The sequence below is a fragment of the Mytilus edulis genome, chromosome 14 (assembly GCF_963676685.1).
Source record: "Mytilus edulis chromosome 14, xbMytEdul2.2, whole genome shotgun sequence".
NCBI classification, from domain to species: domain Eukaryota; kingdom Metazoa; phylum Mollusca; class Bivalvia; order Mytilida; family Mytilidae; genus Mytilus; species Mytilus edulis.
In genome coordinates this window covers 63,964,347-63,985,399 of record NC_092357.1, presented here as the reverse complement: position 1 = coordinate 63,985,399, position 21,053 = coordinate 63,964,347, and the positions used below count along the sequence as shown (strand labels likewise).

General features: G+C 31.1%; 1 protein-coding gene across 1 annotated transcript; it reads right to left on the bottom strand.

The window, feature by feature from the left end:
- Nucleotides 1-3,367: 3,367 nt before the first annotated feature.
- LOC139503834 (tubulin delta chain-like) lies at nt 3,368-19,498 on the bottom strand. The gene is made up of 12 exons (XM_071293774.1): nt 19,296-19,498; nt 18,291-18,386; nt 17,537-17,589; nt 16,263-16,341; nt 15,238-15,296; nt 13,531-13,672; nt 12,322-12,474; nt 11,134-11,229; nt 9,253-9,325; nt 8,163-8,307; nt 7,031-7,191; nt 3,368-3,499 (listed from the first exon to the last, which is right to left on the bottom strand). Exons 1-12 carry the CDS (start codon nt 19,388-19,390, stop codon nt 3,431-3,433), a joined length of 1,221 nt encoding a protein of 406 aa, XP_071149875.1. The 5' UTR covers nt 19,391-19,498; the 3' UTR covers nt 3,368-3,430.
- Nucleotides 19,499-21,053: the final 1,555 nt, after the last annotated feature.

Below are 21,053 nucleotides of genomic sequence, written 5' to 3'. Positions count from 1 at the left end.
TAACAAAGACATACGATTACAAATTTTGATGTTAATTAACTGAACGTATAATGAATATGTAAAATCCTACCTTTCTACACTGCGCGATACATCAAGATGAGAACGACTACATATCGAGTTACAGTGATAGTTGAAATTCAAATTAATAGTTAAGAGTTAAGCCTTGAGTAAGCCAAGAGTTAAAATTGGACTCATAGTTCGACTAAAAATATAATTTGTACTTTCCAGAGCAATGTGACAAGTGCCATTAGTGAATCACTATCTCCTTATCTGTCCGTATATACGTAGCATCTGAGATCATCACATTTTTATAATATTTTTTTTTTCTTTTTTTTCCTTTATTTTGTTGCTGTCTTTGTAGTGTTTTGTGAATTTCTTTTATCTGGAAGTCTTCATTTAGTGTATGACTGTTTCAGTTTCCTCTTCAACTAATAAAGTTCTATGAACCCTGCAAGACGACCAAGTACACCATATAACTTCATATACAAAACACAACTAACCTTTTGCTTATATTTTCACTATAACATCAGACGTCAATGTAGAAAATAATACTCCTTTAACTTGAAACTGGAATTAGAAAAATAATAAAAATCAGGGCGAATAGGTATCAGGGCGAACAGGTACTTGGGCGAACATGAATCGGGGCGAACGGACCCGGATTCGTACCGGCCGACAAAGCAGCCAACAATGTGGTGGTTGTATGCCGTAAAAACTACACGGACGTTCTTAAGTGAAATTTTAAATTCATCTACATTCAAGTCCATGCGCCCCACAGAGAGTCATATAGTTAACAAACATATCATAACCACATCACAGCTTAAGGCTTCTTCTGAACATTTGAAGGTCCCTACTATGTATTGGTTACCTAAACTACACAAAAAAAACAGTAAAATATCGTTTCATCTCGGCAACTAATCTTTCAGTGCTTTTAACAAGTTCCTTAACTACTATCAAACAGCTTATCATAACTATTGTAATAAGATATATGAAAAAGGTGGAATTTACTATTTTTGGAGTGTAAAAAAATTCTCTGGATGTTTTAGAACTATTACGTGCTTTTGATGGTCCTTTTGGTTCTGTTGTCAGTTTTGACTTTTCTACTCTTTACACTACACTTCCATACAATCTTATCAATCAAAATTTGACGATTTAATTAAATGGTCGTTTGGTAAATCTGAATGCAAATATATTTGCTGCAACTCATAAAATCTTCTTTTCTAATGAGAAAGGTAAATATGCTAGATATAATTACTAGAGGTGTGATGAGAAGATTGAAGCTGTTAATTTTCTCCTTGATAATATTTATGTACGTTTCCGCAACCAAGTTTATCGACAGGTTTTAGGTATTCCTATGGGCACTAATTGCGCCCCTTTAAAAGCAGACTTGTTTTTGTACTGTAATGAATCACAGTTTATGACCAAACTCAGTAAAGACCTGTCTAAATTGCATTTTGTTGATAAATTCAACAACACTTACTGTTATCTTGATGATATTTTTTCGTTAAATAATCACGAATTTTCTCAATATACTGCCGAAATTTATCCAAAGGAACTTACTTTCAATAAATCAAATTTAAATGGTTAAAAACTGTCCTTTCCTAGCTTTAGATATTTCGGTTTTACACAAGAAACACCACGCTCAAATTTACGACAAAAGGGACGATTTTTTTTTCCCTATTGTTAATTTTCCCTTTTTGGATGGTGATGTTTCTTTGACACCATCTTATGGTGTTTATATTTCACAACTCGTTCGCTATGCCTGTGTCTGTTGTGACGTTTTTGATTTTAAAGAGCATAATCTATGTATTACTGGTAAATTAAGCCATGGTTTTCGTTACCACAAATTACTTAAAACCTTTACTAAATTCTTCCACATATATAAAGATTTGGTTTTGAAGTTTGATTGTACCTGTAGAAAACTTATTTCAAACGGGATTGCACCTCCTCATTTTTACAGCCGTACTGTTTAATGTGCCCGAAAATTTAGAAACGATCCTGGTCAATTTATCAAACCTTTAAATAAACTTATTCTAAAAGGTTACCAATTCAACACTGTAATTAGATCATTAAATATTATTTTCATTGGTACTAATATTAATTTTGTTATCAGTAAATTAAAAGCAAATTAAATATTATTGTTATATACATATATACATTCATAGATCTACAATCTGTCAATACCTGTATCTTGGCATTGCACAAGGTCATGTTTTTCTCTTGACTGTTTATGGCGTCTTTACACTCAATCCATTGCATGTTGGATGTGTACGGGCTGATTATTTAGTCTTAGATGCATGATTTTTTTTATTAGTTGTTAGTGGTTTTGAACTAGCTGTCAGTAACTGCGAGTACTCTCAGATCTGTACTTAGTGTCTTTTTGTTGTTTGGATGTACCTGGTCACGTCCACTTGTATTTGTAGTATTTGTATTTTCATCCATCTGATAAGTTAAGCCTCTTTGAACTGATTTTTATAGTTCGTTCTTATGTTGTACTGTTACACCACTGTCCCAGGTTAGGGGGAGGGTTGGGATCCCGCTAACATGTTTAACCCCGCCACATTCTGTATGTATGTGCCTGTCCCAAGTCAGGAGCCTGTAAATAAACTCATCATAGATACCAGGACTAAATTTTGTATATATGCCAGAGGTGTGTTTCGTCTACAAAAGACTCATCAGTGACGCTCGAATCCAAAAAAGTTAAAAAAGCCAAATAAAATACAAAGTTGAAGAGCATTCAGTGGTTGTCGTTTGTTTATGTGTTACATATTTGTTTTTCGTTCATTTTTTGTACATAAATTAGGCCTTTAGTTTTCTCCTTTGAATTGTTTAACATTGTCATTTCGGGCCTTTATAGCTGACTGTGCGATATGGGCTGTGCTCATTGTTGAAGGCCATACGTTGACCTATTGTTGTTAATTTCTGTGTTATTTAGTCTCGTGTGGAGAGTTGTCTCATTGGCAATCATACCACATCTTCTTTTTTATATGAATCAGGAAGAGTTATATATAATAAAGATTGATCAATGAACCATGAAAATGAGATCATGGTCAGATGATAATTTCCTGACAGACATACACCTTACAATAATTCCATACACCAAATATAGTTGACCTGTTGCTAATAGTATAAGAAAAACAAAACAAAAACAAAAAAGTAGTCATTGAACTATGAAAATTAGGTCAAGGACAATGGACACATGACAGACGGAAACTTGTGGCATCTATATACAAATTATGCAGGATCAAGGTCTTCTACCTTCTGAAATATCAAAATTTTAAGAGGTTAGCAAATGCCACTGAATCACTATCCCTATGTTAAGCTTTCTGCTCTACAAGTCAGGCTCAACAAAAACAACAACTAACATAAAGACATTAGACACACATTTGTTTTCATGATCATAAAAAATTAAATCATAAATGTCATTTAAATTTTATGAAAATGCACTTTTATAATTCTGTATAATGTCCTCTACAACATCAAATGCTTCTTCAAAATCCTCCTGAAAAAGACAGAAATTAGATATTAAAAAATTACACAGTTCTGCTATATCATATTTTTACCTTTGAATGTTTAATCTGTTTTTTATTTCAGACCAGGATTTCAAAAGAAACTACTACATCATTATTCTTTGTTTTTTTTGACATGCAATGATCAGCTGCATATCTGTTACCATTGACTAAATATTTAGACATAAGATTTGAATTTGAATTGTTTTTTTGCATTTTTAACGCCTGTTTTTAGCACTGCTTTTGGGCTATTTAGTGATGGCCAGTTTTTTATTGGCGGAGGAAGCCATAGTGTCTGGAGAAAACCACTGACCTTCGATACGGAAGCTAACAATCCTAGTCAATTAAGATTGGAGTCTAGTGCACAAGTTCCAAGTCACAACCTTAGTGTTGACTTGCTAGTGATTACAGAGTAACTACTTATACATAGACATGTGTGAATCCACTATTGTCACTTTTTGTTATATAGCTCAACACTTGTTTCCATACTAAAACATCCAGGAGTTTTAAATATTTGACTTCAAGCATTCATGGTGAAAGTGAGATTATAAAAACACTTTCTCGCTGAGTTGAAGACCCATTGGTGGCCTTGGCTGTTTTCTGCTGTATGGTCGGGTTGTTGTCTCTTTGACATACTTCCCATTTCCATTCTCAGTTTTACTTTGAACAGATACAATTATTGCGAACCCTATGATAGTTTTCCATAGATTCACCTGCAAGTTACCTGTCGATTTAAACTTTTGTAAGTTCTATTGTCCCATTTAACAAATACAACAGGTATTGTTCTCTGTATAGTTCATTCACCAGGACCTTTAAATTTCTTCTAGGAGAAATATATCACTCATTCATTAATTTACCTGACCAAAAAATTATCTTTTTTTTATTGAAATACTTCTATAAACTCACATAAACTGTATGCAATATTGTATTTATTCAATATATCATTAATATATTTTCAATCTGTTCAATATAAAATCTTATTTAATAATAAAAAGTTTATTTTAGACACATTTTTTTGTATTTTCCAATGAATTTGCATGTTTTTGTTGTTAATTAATAGACTGTTTATGAAGACCTTAATTGAAAAATAATAATATTCAAATTTTTATTTATCAAACACACAAAAATATTTATTGAATATTTGATCAGAAATCAACTTTTAATTTTTAAATCAGTATTAATATTGAACACATTAAAAACAAGTTTTTAGTATTGAATAAACACAACACCACATGCAGTTTTGTGAGTCCTTTCTTAGTATTGGTATAAGTATTTTTTCATCATTGACAGTTCAATTTTTTGTTCAGGTAAATTAATCAATGAGTGATAGATTTCTCTTGGAAGAAGTTTAAAGGTCTGAGTGAATAAACTACACAGAGAACAATACCTGTTGTATTTGTTAGATGGGACAATAGAACTGCCAAAAGTTTAAATCGACAGGTAACTTGCAGGTGAATCTATGGAAAACTATCATAGGGTTCGCTATAATAAACTTTTATTGATAGAATAACTAATTGAAAAATTCAGAACAGAGAAAAATATTCAACGAGTGACCAAATAACTGTAACACATTAATTCATGCGCATGAGTTAATTATCCATGTTGTTTGGTCACAGGTTGAATTTTTTCTATATTTGAATTCTTTGATTAGTTATTCTATTTATTGAGCTCAAGAAATTGTTGGGTTATTCTTTATATACTGCAATCCTACAATTGTTCCAACTAAAAAATTCATAACTTTTTTTAAATTTGGAGCATATGAGGTCAAAAAGTCAGCTAACCTGTACTTTTAATGAATTCATAAATAAAACTCTACGAAAATGCAGTGTCAAGGTCATAAACAAGTTGATATAAGGTGAGTGATTGTCTATGACAAATGATTAAACGGACAATGCGATTTGACAGTCCAAATACAAAAAATATAGCACAGCTGTAGTGTATTAAAAGAATGACTGCAACATTTTTCTGTCTATGAAGAAATATTATCAAAAATATGGTGCACACTGAATAACCCACGTAGTTACAGACATTCCTTCTTATTTAATTCTAAATTCCATTTCAATCTAGAGTAAATCATGAAAAACTTTATTGATGTCATGGTCACATGACATAATTATGTCTATGAGCTGATAGACAAAACACTGTTAGAGAATCAGAAGACATGTTGCGCTACCAGGGATGGGGTAATTGAAAATGTAATGGTAATTAAGTGTAATGCATTACAGTTTTCCATGTAATAGAATGTAATGTGTAATTGAGCATTTTTTTAATTACATGTAATGGTAATTTAATTAATTACATTGAAAAAAGCATGTAATGCTCAATTACTTTTGAATTACATTTCAATTACATATACTTTTATGGTGTTAATGATAATGATTTTTGTTTAATAATATAAATTGTAAAATAATACTTGTTTTTCAAATATTGATATCACATACTTTTTCATTATATGAAGTCTATAATTTATACTGAAGTTACAATGTATATTAATATATATTTGACCTGCAGATGTTTTTTTTTAATAATTATTATTTAATTATAAATTAAATAAATGTGAGAATCATATATAAGTGTTCAGTTTTTAAGAAAGATCGTTTAACTAAATAGATTGATAAGTAATTAATCTCCTTGTTTAACAAAAACCAAAAAAAAAAGTGTCACTGTGAAAAATCTTTCTTAGACAGTTCATTTGTATTCAAAACCACTGCACACAATCATTTTGTCAAATAAGTATACACAAAAGGATTATAGAAATAAAAATTAACAGCTGTAAAAACAAACCGCAATTAATTAGATTAAAATGTCCAGGGGCAATGCCACTGTTACATGTATTTTTATCTAATTAGCAAAATATTGCTAATATTAAGACTTTATTCATACATTATTTGTACTAAAAATTATTTTCAATATTGTGACAAGGACACTTTTTGATATTTTTAATGCAAAAAAAAAATATTTATGATTTATGTATTATATCTTTATTCATATTATGTTTAATTTAAATGACTTCAAATGTCAAAATACCCCTTGATGTATTGGCAAGTTAATAGAAACCAATTCCCCCTCCTTTCAATATGATGATCTTCTGATCATAGAACTTCCATGTTCTGATCAAGCAATATCTGCCACATTAGCTCCTGTCGAAAAGCTATTTAGAATTGCTGTCAAAGTGTTCAGACCAGAGAGATTCAGACTAAAGACAAAACATTAAAATAGCTAATGATTATCAAATGCAACGCTTTAAACTATGCTTACATGAATATTTTACACATGCATTATTTATACATGTATAATATTGTTAAAAAATGCCATGATGAAATGTAATGTGTAATTTAATTAATTACTTTAGTAAAGTAATTGTAATTTAATTAATTACATTTCAAAAACAGTGTAATGTGTAATTGATGTAATTGTTCATTTTTGCAATGTAATGTGTAATTTAATTAATTACATTCCAATGTTATTGACCCCAAGTCTGTGCGCTACATCCAAAATTAAATTATAAACACTATTCTACTTACATTGGTTACTCCATACTTGTTGTACCAAAGGAGATATGCTTTGGCAGCAAATTTGACCCTTGACCTTTCATAGACAGTCTCAAGGTATTCTACTATTGACTCTGAATTGGATGCTACTGTAATTGAAGCTGTGTCTTTTGGTCCAATACTGTTGGGTTTGGCTGAAACAATAAATTATTGAAGATACATGTATATGATAAAACTTCTACTGATACATAATGTACATAGTTTAAACATATTTTATTGTTCAAAATGACAAATGGATTAGACAGAAGTTTTACAACTTAGTAACGTCTTCTCCAATGTACATTATGTATGTACTTCTCTCACTCTTAAAAATACTTTTAAATGTGTTTGTAGATAGATGTTTTTGTGTTCTGTTAATTTGTTCCTTTTAAAATTGTTATACAATGATGACTGATGTACCCATATTTTGACTATTATATTTATTGTGTCTGTTTAGTTTACACATCAATGTAAATATAACGGAATTTGATGAGACTGTCATCAAAGTGAGAGGGTTAGCGCTATAAAACCAGATTTAATCCACCATTTTCTACATTTGAAAATGCCTGTACCAAGTCAGGAATATGACAGTTTTTGTCCATTCGTTTTTGATGCGTTTTGTTATTTGATTTTGCCATGTGATTATGGACTTTCAGAATTGATTTTCCTCTAAGTTCAGTATTTTTGTGATCTTATGTTTTCCTGAACAGTTGGTTATTAGTTTTTGTTTTATACCTTATCAACATATAGATTTATGGTTCCTATAAAAAGATAATAAAATTGAGAATGGAAATGGGGAATGTGCCAAAGAGACAACAACTCAACCATAGAGCAGACAACAGCAGAAGGTCACCAACATTTGTAGTTACTGAATTGCCATTTATTCTTTTTGAGTTCTCTCAAAAGACACCCTTAAATTTCAGTGTAATGTGGATTCATTATTATTTGTTGGGTACCAATTTTTGTTGATTTTGTGGGTTCAGTGGAACCAGGAAATCAAATGTTCAAAGAATAACATATTTTCTATAGGATAGTATGCAGAGCTCGGCATAACCACACAATTAAATAATCATATCTCTCGAAACGTAATTGTCAATGCTATATAAACATGTTCCTTTACACATACCAGTCCAAATATCTATAGGGAAGGGGTTCCAGCTGACAGTGTTGAAAGATTTACGGAACTTTTTCTCCAGCCCCTGTGTCATCTGGGAGTAAAATGTCTCTGTACTGTCACCTCGTGCTATCACTACATTACCTATACTACCAAACTGATACTGTATAAGGAAAATGTGTGAATATTTCTCTCTTCTTGAATCCATTAAATAATATACAGTTAAATCTGTTTTAAGAGACCTCCCAAGGAAGAGTAAACAAGAATGTGTCCCCAGTACACGCATGCCCCATCCGACTTTTATTTTCTATGTTCAGTGGACCGTGAAAATGGGATAAAATCTCTAATTTGGCATTAAAATTAGAAAGATCATATCATAGGGAACATGTTAACTAAGTTTCAAGTTGATTGGACTTGATCAAAAACTACCTCAACCAAAAACTTTAACCTGAAGCTGCACGAACGGACAATTATACGCACTGACCTGAAAACATAATGCCAATAAATGGGACATCATAAAATGTGGTCTCATAAAACTGCACATAGTTTGTGAATTTGGGGCCATTTAAAGCTGACAATGCAGTATGGGCCTGCACATTGTTGAAAGGCAGTACGGTAACCTAAAGTTGTAAACTTTTGTGTTATTTGGTCTAGTGAAGAGTTGCCTCATTGGCAATTATACCACATCTTCTATTTTATATGTCCTTCATTTTTGTTTTCTTTAATTTTTTTAGGCATTTCACTTCCACTTTATATTTTGTTCTCTATTCTTTAAATTGCAGCTCTATCTATCAAATAGTCAGCCTTTTTAGTTTTCTGTCTATATTACTGTATTCCCCTCTTTTTTCTATTATTATCTTTTCTGTAAACCTAATTGTGATAAAATTGAGAATGGAAATGGGGAATGTGTCAAAGAGACAACAACCCGACCGTAGAAAAAACAACAGCAGAAGGTCACCAACAGGTCTTCAATGTAGCGAGACATTCCCACACCTGGAGGCGTCCTTCAGCTGGCCCCTAAACAAATATATAATAGTTCAGTGATAATGAACGCGGGGTTAAACATGTTTATGACCCTGATACTCATTATATATAAGGATACTACATTTCCTTTGCTATCATGTCGTCTAATGCCTTGACTCATCTGTTTCTGTAGTCCTGCCCAAGACAGCTTACTGTTATAGCAAAAATAAAAAATGTTTGATTAGTATTTTACATCTCCTATAAATTGGAGCACCACTATATGTGAAGCTAAAACTACTAAAGTAAATTCAGAAATTATTGCGATGTTTTTATTTTTTGCGAAAAATGTGACAAGGTAATAATTGCAATCATTTAAACTTGCATTTTGAAATATTTTATATGACTTAAAACAGGATTTTTCTCAATAACACAAAATTAAAATCGCAATAATAAATGCATGCAATAATTTCTGAATTTATAGTACTAAATGAAGACCATTTTGCAAATTATTTTAGACATCCTTTCAAGATTTATCAGGTCCAGCAGGTGCTTGTACATACTGTAAATTCAAAAAATATTGTGAGGTATTTATAACTGCAAATAACGTGACTGCATGAGATTTGTAATTATAAGAAATCACATTTTTGATATTAAAATACATATACATGTATTGTATTTGTATGCAGATTATCCTGAAATAGCACAAACAATCTTGTATTTGTGTCCCTACTTCAAGAATCAAACCAATAAATGCACTCATTAATTTCTGAATTTACAGTATTAAAGGCCTAAATTAAAATATTGTTTGTTTGCCCTTTTCCGACCCTATGTTTTGAAACAGGGTAGGTAGGTAGGTAAAATATTTTATTTTTCTTTCCCAAAAAATAACTTAGCTCGGTACATTTTTTGTCATGGGTAGGCAGGTAGGTATAATATTTTATTTTATCGATACAAAATCTGCATGATGTCATTTTTGTCTGTACTGCTTTTGTTTAAGTATGCTTTTGCTAATAAGTTTCTAGGACTATTAGTATATTAGTCCCAAGTTTTGAAAAAAAATTATCCTGTAGAATGTGAAGTTAATTCATATGCACTACAATTTTTTTCAAATATAAAAAATGGGGCTGTGCGGCATATTTTAAGCGTTTACATACCTGGAATTTTTAAGAACTTTAACTTGCACTAATATTCTGTAATATGTACCTTGTACGCTTACCTAGACCTACAGTTTTTCTGTAAGAGATAACTTTGTCCTGGTAAAATATGTCCGGGCAGAAATACATTGTACATTACTAGTAGAAAAAGTCCCTAGAGTGTTTAAATTTTCGTGTGTGCCTGTGTTTCCAATAAAAATGCTACAAGACTTGAAACTCAATTGTCACATATTTTACATCGCATTTATAAATGATGTGTACGGAAAAACTTGGCGATTTTACTGCCAAATATTCTCCCCTTTACAGACCTTTGGTTCATGTCAGATATAAATCAGAATATATCAATGCTGGTCGAAGGCATCGTTAACATAATCATCCTAATCTATGGACCACCAAAGACCATCCCTACATAGGATACAAAGTCTGTTCACAAAATATTTTGTACACATGTTGATAATTTAGTATTGGACAAACTTTTTTTGAATGAACCCTGCTCTTAAAGTATAGAGACACAGAGTAACATTCTTTTATATATCATGATTTCAAAGCTTTGAACATCGATTTCAAACAAATGCTTTGAAACTCCAAATGCAAGTGTCCATTCATGTCAAACGCTCATGTGATACCAAACGGACTAGACCTTATTATTAAAGATAAAACCCGAGAATTCCAGTAAAAAAGTTTTGAGCGGGAAATACATATATAAGATTTTTGGTAGGAACAAAAAATTAAATAAAATAAAATCTTGCTGGTAAACACAAATAAAAGATTTTCAGGCGGAATGAATTTAAAGAGTCGGTTGGTAAAGGGCAAACAAACAATATTTTAATTTAAGCCTAAATGTTTGACTTTAATAATTAACTTGCCTCTTAGCTATATGATGGACCTGTACAAATTTATTTGCTGGAAGAGGACAAACTGATCTTATCATCTCCCAAGGTTCCATACCAATACTTGGTCCACTAAAATAATAAAAAATATGAACTTTCAATTAGAATACAAAAATGTAATGCATACATTGATTAACTCCTCTTAAGCTTGTAAAGTCTGCTTTCCAGTTTTATCATATGCTACAGGAAATACATTTTATATCATGTAAGCTCCAGGCAAATCAATTTATAAATTTAAACTTGTTTCCCATAGTTAATCAACATTGTTTAGGAAAGATGTTACAGTTTTATTGTAGATTTGAGAAAAAAACTTTAAACACCATATTTTGGTTCAATTACTAGGGGTCAATCAAAACTTTTTAAAAACTTTTTTTAACAGGAATCAAATCTTTTACGAGGAGGGGACAACATTTTTTTTCATTTTTAATGCAAGGGGAGACAACCAAACCTTTTTTTATTTATTGTAAGCAGTTGAACATGTTTTACAGTTTTGAGACTATTTACACCCTTTAACATAAGAGGAAGCAATCCATTCATTGTTTGTGAAATAACGGACATCATTTAGCTTGTTTAAAGGGGTTATTATTTCCTACACATTTTTCTAAAACAAATGATTGCATCAAACCTGAAAGTGTAAGCATATGACTATGACATATAGATTAGGGGAAGAGACTATGTATGCCCCTTAGTATACATGAGGGTACTATTTCTAAAAATTTGTGTATAGTGTGATTTTTTTTTACTGTATTAAGTAAGGTCAAATAAATTAAATCTCTACGCTGAAAAACTGTTTATTTTTTAATCTTTAAAGAAAGAACCATAAAAAAAAAACATTTTATGAGTAAGGGGAGACAATTCAAACTATTTTTCATGTCAGTATTATACAAATTCTTTTCTAATTTATAAACAGACAAATCCAATATTTTTGGTACGCCACCAAATTAACATTAGGTATTTGTATACTTCATGAAATTATAGTTTTGTTTTTATTCATACGTAAAAGAGTAATATTAAAAAAATCTTTTAATTGTAAGTGGAGATAATCTAACCTTTTTGGTGTCATGGTATCTGTGGGCAGGACTACTCCACCTAGAGAAGAGGCTATAGAGGTGTTCATGGCATCAAAGGAAACATGGTCACTTTATATAAGGGAGATAATCTAACCTTTTTGGTGTCATGGTATCTGTGGGCAGGAATACTCCACCTAGAGCAGAGGCTATAGAAGTGTTCATGGCATCAAAAGACACACTCTCCATCTTTCTCTGAAGTTTTCCGAGAACATCATCATTATAGGTCAGAACAACACAGTCAGTATTCCTGAAAAAGAATAATATTTGTCTTTATAAATATATTTCTGAAACAAAATCTCCATTTGTAAAAGATTATTTCAATTTCAAAATATCCATAGTTTGGCTATAAATTTGATAAAATATTTAGGAATAGTTAAAAATATATAATAAAAATGTAGAGAAAACGAAGAAACTGCCAATAAAAAACAAACAAAAAAACTGTTCAATATTTTTGCGTATTTAAATTTTAAAATTTCTAAAACCAAATCTATTCCTAGATTTCGTTTTCTTTTTTTTCTTGTTTCTTATTTTTCTTTAATATCATATTAAAGGGGCACTAGCTACGATATGTATAAAAAAATAAAGTATGATTTTTTTTTAGATCAATCATTAATCAAATTGGAATAATGAAATAATAATTTGCTTTTAGCAATCAATTTCCTTTAATTTTGTTGAAATAAGCGATTAAACATAATTTTTGACTGATTCACTTGCAAGTGAAAACGTCATCATCATTCTAACCGGTATTCATGTGAACTTCAAGTTAACCCCTATGTAGAGATTGACAACGCATGCATTGTACGTGTACTGTTTATTTAAAGAAAAGAATGTCAACAATGAAAGTGAAACTACGGTAAATCATTGGATTACTAATTCGATGCACATAAAATCATTCTTATATGGTTAAAAACAATGAGAAACGTCTATTTTTAATCTATAAAATAAAACCAAACAGACCTATAAAAATGCGATTGCACGTGTTGGTTTAATCTATTTGTATCTTTATTTTTGTTTACATCGCTTATATGGTCATCTGAGGTCAAATCGATAGTTAATTAGATGGCGTCTGGACTAAAATACACACGATACGAACCTATATATTATCTACCCCATGCTCTGTAAACTGTTTATTTTAGACTTTTGATAGTTTGGATAAATGTTTTACATTGTTATAAACCAAATATGAGAATTTGAGTCAAATCGGTTACAATGAATTTGACAGCTAGTGCCCCTTTAAAATGATGTTATGTTAGAAGATTTTAAGCTAATCATAAAATGTCCCAAATATTACATGTTATTTTACCTTTGAAGGTATGACAGTGTTAGCAAAGCATTATAGTTCTGTAATGGACTTTCTCCTGTCAAACATGGCGCCACAGTACAGGAAATCAGATGGTTCATGGGATATTCCTCTCTCATGGCCTCACACAGACAAGATCCTAATCCTAAAAATACACAAGTCTATGTAAGGTTATGTTTGGTACAAATCCTCACATTACAGGAAATCAGGTGGTTCATGGGATATTTCTACCTCATGGCCTCACACAGACGAGATCCTAGTCCAAAAATATACAAATATATGAAAGGTTCTGTGCTGGAATGATGCTGCACAGTATGTTGTACAGGTTCTGTTTGATAATGATCCCCATGATACAGGAATAATAATTGAATAATCCTTTTTATAAGAATATATAGATCTTAATAAAGCAAATTAAAAAGTGTGCTTGATATTTCCACAAATCACAATAAACAGCTGGCCCATGAGTGCATGATACGCCCGTCGTCTTGTGTGTGAATATTATGCAATAATCATAAATGGTTTCTGACATATGCTGCGACATGTAAAACAAAAACTTTTTTACAAAATACTCAATAACTCAAAAATAAAATTTTGAATCATCACCAAAAATTATACAGATCTTTAGATATATAACTAAAAAGTGTGTAAAGTTTTAAGCAATAACCATAAACAGTTTTTGAGATACAGCGCAACCTGTGACCCCCCCCCCCTTTTCTTTTTTACAAAAAACTCAATATCTCTAAAATAAAATTTTGAATCAAAACCAAAAAGTCAACAGATCTTTAGATTAATATTACTAAGAAGTGTGTAAAGTTTTAAGCAATAATCATAAATCCTTTTTAAGATACGTGCGACATGTGAAAAAAAACCAACCCCATGTTTAAGTTACATAGTCCGGTAACTCAAAAAAAAAATTCACTAAAAAGTATACAATTAGCTTGACCATCATAAGAAACAACTATATTTAGTTTCATGAAACTTGGATAAGTCGTTCTCAAGTTACGGTGCGACATGTTTACGCCGGACAGACAGACGGACAGGCATTTGTATACCATAATACGTCCAGTCAAAATTTTGGCGGGCGTATAAAAAGACAACAAAAGGAACATTATAACGTTTTGTGATTGGTTTGGGTTGTCTCCCTTTTCTCAATTACTTCACATCAAGATATATATGGAATACTGTGGATTTATTATTGTTCATTGGATACAAATTTTTTGTGGATATAGGTAAACCACAAAATTAAATGTTCAACGAATGACAAATTTTCTATAGGCTTGTATGCAGACCACAGACACAGCAAAACCACGAAATTAGATATCTATGAACATGTTACTTTCCCATTATCCATGGAAACTGGTACCCACAAAAATAAATGAATCCACAAAACAATGAGAATAAATAAACAGTTGTGAAATATATGTTGCTGAATTTAATCGTTTCATTATTTTAAGTATGGACTTCAATGTTTATGTATATGACCATGTAGATTATGCTTATAAAAACAAGTCTTTTAGATGTATCATTATGCAGATTATAATTTTACAAACCAGTTTCAGCTAAAAATCAATCCCAGCATTGATGAAACTTCGAAATGTGAAAAAAATCACATTCAAAGGACATAACAAAAAGGGGAGATAACAAAACTTTGTCATTTCATTTACATGAGCTATATATATATATAGTACCTACATACATACAAATACTGACCTGAACCAGTTCCACCGGTCAAACTGTGCATCATAATACAACCATTGTACATGTCACATCTGTAAAATAAGACTTCTTGAGAACCAGGCTAATTTTGAAATATTGTACCTTTTGCACCTAATTACTTACTGTGGCAGATTGTGTTGATCTCTAAAGGTCTTTGCTTTTTACAGTGTTGTTAGTTTATATTGTATAATTGATGAAATATATCAAACAGTTAATACTGTACAAAATGTAGATTAATTCATTTTTGTGAGCACCTGTTTTCTTGGAATGAGGAAAAAATTTAATGTTAGCAGAAAATTGATTTCACAATTTTGTTAGTAAGCAACCAAGCCTATAAAAATATGTATTATTCTACACTTTAATTCTTAGTTCGCCTTTACCCACAATATGTAATTTTTGCTGATGAACAACCTATGTTTCTGTTTGAAGAATTATTTGATGAGTTGATAAGGAATAAAAAACAATTTTTGGTTTTCTGATGTTTTTTCTTGACTGTTTTGTCCATGGCCTCAGTATTTTGTCTTTGATTTGTAATTTGAATATCCCTTGGGCATCTTCCACCTCTTTCTTTTAGAATGAACAATACTACTTTGATTATTTCCCTTTGACCTATACAAGAATTAGTGGCATCTGGCAAAGAAAATTACTTTTGGCAAGTGGCAACATATCAGCCTTAATTGCTTTTTTTATATAGTTTTGTCCTAGTGTTTGGAAATCAGATTAAAGTCAGTTATTAAAACCTTGCTCCACAGTGCAATACATGTCAATTGGGCTTTAGGGCTGTATAAAGAATTATGAAGGATAACTACTTATGTATTTAGGTGTATTGTGTAGATGCTATCAAATTTAAATGACCCCACCCCACTTCTTTTATAACATAAAAATTACAGCAAATTGAAAAATTGTTCTGCATTCTGATCAAAAGACAAAAATATATAAATATAAAAATCAAAATAACAATTATAGCAATACTAACATGACTATTGTTATTACGATTTCTGCAATAAACATATTATTACCTCTCAATTTCTTTCCTGACTTGGTTGGCAGTATCCTCTAGTATGTGATCCTCTCCACTTTTCTTTAGTCCATGGTAACCTATAAAAAATCAAAAATATGTGTGAATCTCCCAACGAAAAAATTGTTTGCCAATCATCCCCAAATAATATAAAACATGTCCATGTCTATACTGGAATTGTCAGATACTGTAAATTCAGAAATTAATGCGAGGCTTTTATTATTGCCAAAAATGTGCAGGGATGATTCCAGTATATAGTTTAGGGCCGCTCAGCGGCCCCAAAAATATGTACATGAAAATGAATTCCCAATTCAGGAAAATAAAATAAAAATCGATATTTCCAGAAAAGTTTCTGTCACCGATTAAGGCAACTATAATTTTTCATAGTTTGTTGTCAAAATATTTTGAAATCTGGATAAGAATGCTGTTTACGATCGCATTTTATTATGATTTAACTATGACAACATGTGGCAAACGATTTTAGCAGCCGAATTCAATTGATTAATCTGTTATGGGAATATTCAATCTGGTAAAAGCAGATCGCCTATCAGGTTGATAAAAATGGGTGTCAAAGCAGACCTCGGCAGAGAGCAAATTCAAATTTGATATATGGTAACATTGATGGATTCAGTTTAATGGGCGCCAATTTCGTAAAAGCAGATCGCCCAGCAGAGCCGGTTATATAATATGATGAAAACTTGTTTTGTAAAAGAAATTATTTCCTCAAAAGATAAAAGTTTGAGCGTGTTTTGAAAATAATGTTGATGATAGACCAATCATGAAATACGATGTCATCATTATGGAACTATTTCAAAAGTTTTGAAGATGATCCAAATAATTTTAAAGAACACTGGTTCAATGCTTTAAATATCTTATCAATTAAGTATATGAACTTTTGTAATTGCTTTTCTGAATTCGACAATTGACCAGTTCAAATTGAAATCCATTTGAATCAAGGTAAATTTATAAAGATGACCTGCTGTTGAAAACATACTGGATGAATGATTTTTTCAGTGGTTTATGTTAGCTGAAATATATGTTTTTGTAATAGGCCTGGGTAACTATAGCTAAGATGATATACTAGTGCATCATGTTCAACGATATTCATGTAATAACAGTAGCCCATCCAGAATTATTCAAAATGTTACAACTTACATGAACAACAGTGTACAGGTTAAACTTAATAATATACATTTTCCGTTTTTACAGGAAAATAATGTTGTTTCGTCTTAGATTTTATGCTTAAAAAATTCTTGCTTTGTTATGACAATATACCTAATGCCCAATTTGTTCCTCTTCCTCTCTTTCCAGATACAATGTTTCCATCTCTGAAAAAAAATATATTAAAGAGCCTTGACAGAGTCAAGACCTATCAGAAAACGACTGAAAGGAGGCCTTAGGTGGTCATGTATTTTGATAAATCATTGAATGGAGCGCTAGCATATACAGTAATACTGATTTTGAAGTGTTAAACATGTTAAAGGGAGCGGGCCTTATTCTAATACATGTAATAAATGCATGAAGATACTACTGGTAAAATATTTAGTACTGTACTTGTTTGTCGCTGAAGACTATTTTTGTTTTCATTTCTACATACATAAAGATGTTAGTTATCTCATTTGAATTGTTTTACCTTTATCATGTTAATGCAAATTATAGCTTGCTATCATGGCTTATATAATGCAGTTATTGGTTTTGCTCAAGAAATGGTATGGTGACCTATAGTATCATTGCTGATTGAATATCAATTCGTGTCTTGTGGACATTTGTCTCATTTGCAATCACAGCACATCTTATTTTTAATAGCATTGCAAATTTTTATTATTGCCAAAACTGTGATGAGATCAAGGCGTCCAAAAAAAACCAACATGCATTTCAATTCTAGATCAAGTTGATAGCATTTTCTAATAAAAATTATGAAATTGATATATTGTAATAATAAATATGCCCTTTGACAGTAATAATGAGTATATTGTTGAACAATCACAATAATAAATGCATTTCTGAATTGTCTGTATTCTTGTTTTACCTTATTTTAAGACCTTTGCACGCCTTTTGTACAACTTTTGGCTCACTATCTACATGTACAGATCTTTGTTTTCCATCAGGGTGTATGAAAGTGTGTCTAAAATCGAAAAAATAGAGACTTAGGTGATGGTAAAACAAAAAGACAGAAAATATATATTATCACAGCCTTACTCCTTTGATATCAATGTATGCATGGTATGCATCAGGATGGAGAGTTGTCTAATTGGCACTCATACCACATCTTCATATTATCTATCAGGGCTCACACATACATTTGTGCACTTCAGAATTATAGGGAGAAGTGACTTCTCTTTTTGAAATTGATCATGTTGATATGGAGAAGTAACGAGATTCGTGAAATTTTAAAAAGAAGTACTCATTCACTATACATACAATGATATTATAGCTAGCAGCACTTCAATGTTTGGTTTTTAAAATTTTACTATAATATAAAAGGGTGAGGCCCTATCATGCTTATGGCTTATGTTTCTTATTTTCTTTTATATTGTTTAATTAATATCTCATAATTCATGACCATTAATATAAAAAAAAAGACTTCTTTGTAATCTAAATTGTTTTGGTTTTTTTCCTGCACCAATTTTGTACGTTTACTAGCCAATTTTTTGCTAGCAATTGTGCAGTAGTCATGAAAAAGAAGTTCCTTTGTTATGGTTGTGTAAGTTTAAATAGGGGAACAGATAGCTGGATAGTATGGCATTGTTTATCATGTTTATAACAAAGTTTCTGTTTTAGTTGGAACTTCTTTTAGGGGTGACAAAAAGAATGCTGGACAACTTGGCCCGGAGACAAGTCGGTCCAATTCAATCAGACAGTCTACATGGTCTATCATGGAGGAGAAAATATAAGTTAAAAGGTCATTAATAGTTTACCCGCAAAACATAAAAAGTTGTTAATACTCAGAGACGAAATAACTGTATGGGGTGCAAATTTGACTAGGTCACTGGGTCAGTGGGTGCCGAAGTGACTAGATTTTTATTTTGTGTACCCTTCATGAACAGCTTTGTCTTGTGATGTTTTCTTCCAGAAAGCCTTTCCTATTTGGTTTCCGCATTGACCGACATGTAGAAATACTGCTGACATCTTCAGTTAAAATAGTCATTGTTCATAACAATGCCGTTGTCCTGCAAAACAATGTATAATTGAAAACCATTGAAAACAGACCGAGATCTGAATTTTAACCGGATGTTATGAATAAAATAAAAAATAAAAAACAACTCCGGTAAAAAGTTTCCGCGTTTAATATCTTCACTATGAAAATAGAGGCCCCTCGTAGGGGAGTCCATAATCGTAAAAATTTTCTGTCAATATTATCACATAATCATTATTTTTTTTAATTAAGGAATGACTGTAATATTTTTTCTGTCTATGAAGAAATAACATAAAAAATTTGCTGCACACTGAATAACGTGCGTAGCGGGTTATTTTACAGTGTGCACCACATTTTTTATATATGTTATTTCGAATAGACAGAAAAAATATAACACTTATTCCATTTTAAACCGTAGAAAACAATGAAAAAACGTTGATGACGTCACGGTCACATGACTAAATTATGTCAATGGGCTGATAACAAAATAACGTCAGCCAATCAGAAGACGCGTTACATCCAAAATTAAATTATAACAAAATAAAAGTTCTAGATATCAAATAATCAAATCATCATTATGAAACATTTGGTCTGGTTCTGTTCTGTTCTGTTCTGTTCTGGTATATACCTCCGTTTTATCGGAGCACTCCACTTGTTGAATGCCCAGCAGGCACTCAACGTTTTAATAAACGTTGAAATGAGGTTGAAATGTGATCAACGTATATTCAACGTTGAAACAACGTAACATTTTCAACGTTCAGGAATAAACCAACATTCAACGTTGAATTAACGTTTATCATTTCAACGTTGTAATTGGAACATTTATTCAACATTGAATCAACGTTAACTTATTTACTCATAGTAGGCCTATATAAAAAAAAAAATCGTTATTAGAAGGCAATAAATGCATAACTGTAGAAGTATATATTTATAAAGAAAAGAATGAAAAAGAGTTTTGGGTTTCACAAAACAGTATAGTACTATAACTATTGTCACTATTTCAACTTGAGTTTTGCGTCACCGTGACGGTATGAGAAAAGGGGGAGGTAAGTCGTTTGAGTATTACAATTCTAAATACCCGAAAAAGTGGATATTTCTATATTTACGATATGAAAAATATAATTTTTTAAAATGTCTTTGATAATATATTAAAAGATATTAATAAAAAATATCAGTGCACACATCACAAATTGCGGCACTTTGGTTTACCACTATATGAATAAATAAATTTTACAACCTAGTAATTTCTAGCCAATAGGTGCCCTGCCAAGGCAAATGTTAAATTGTATCATATTATTTTGTATATTGATATTCATACACTGAACTAGTTAGCTTGGCATCCCATGCAGGCTGTTTAGACTATTATATTTAATATTACTGTTATATTTTCATGTCACTTGATATCACATTAAAAAAGTTGTGTACGCTTCATGTGTAAATGGTAGCATAAGTCTTGTGTTTTCCTTTCTATATCTAGCAATTTGTCTATTGGCTGATTACTCATTGTGTATAGTGCTGAGCAGTCTAATACAATTTTAAGTAATAGTAACTGTTGATTATTTATCATAACATTTGTTTTACTACCCCTTTCTATCTCTCGTAGTATTTTGAATAATTTATCCATATATTGCTGCCTAACATCAATTATGCTTTAAC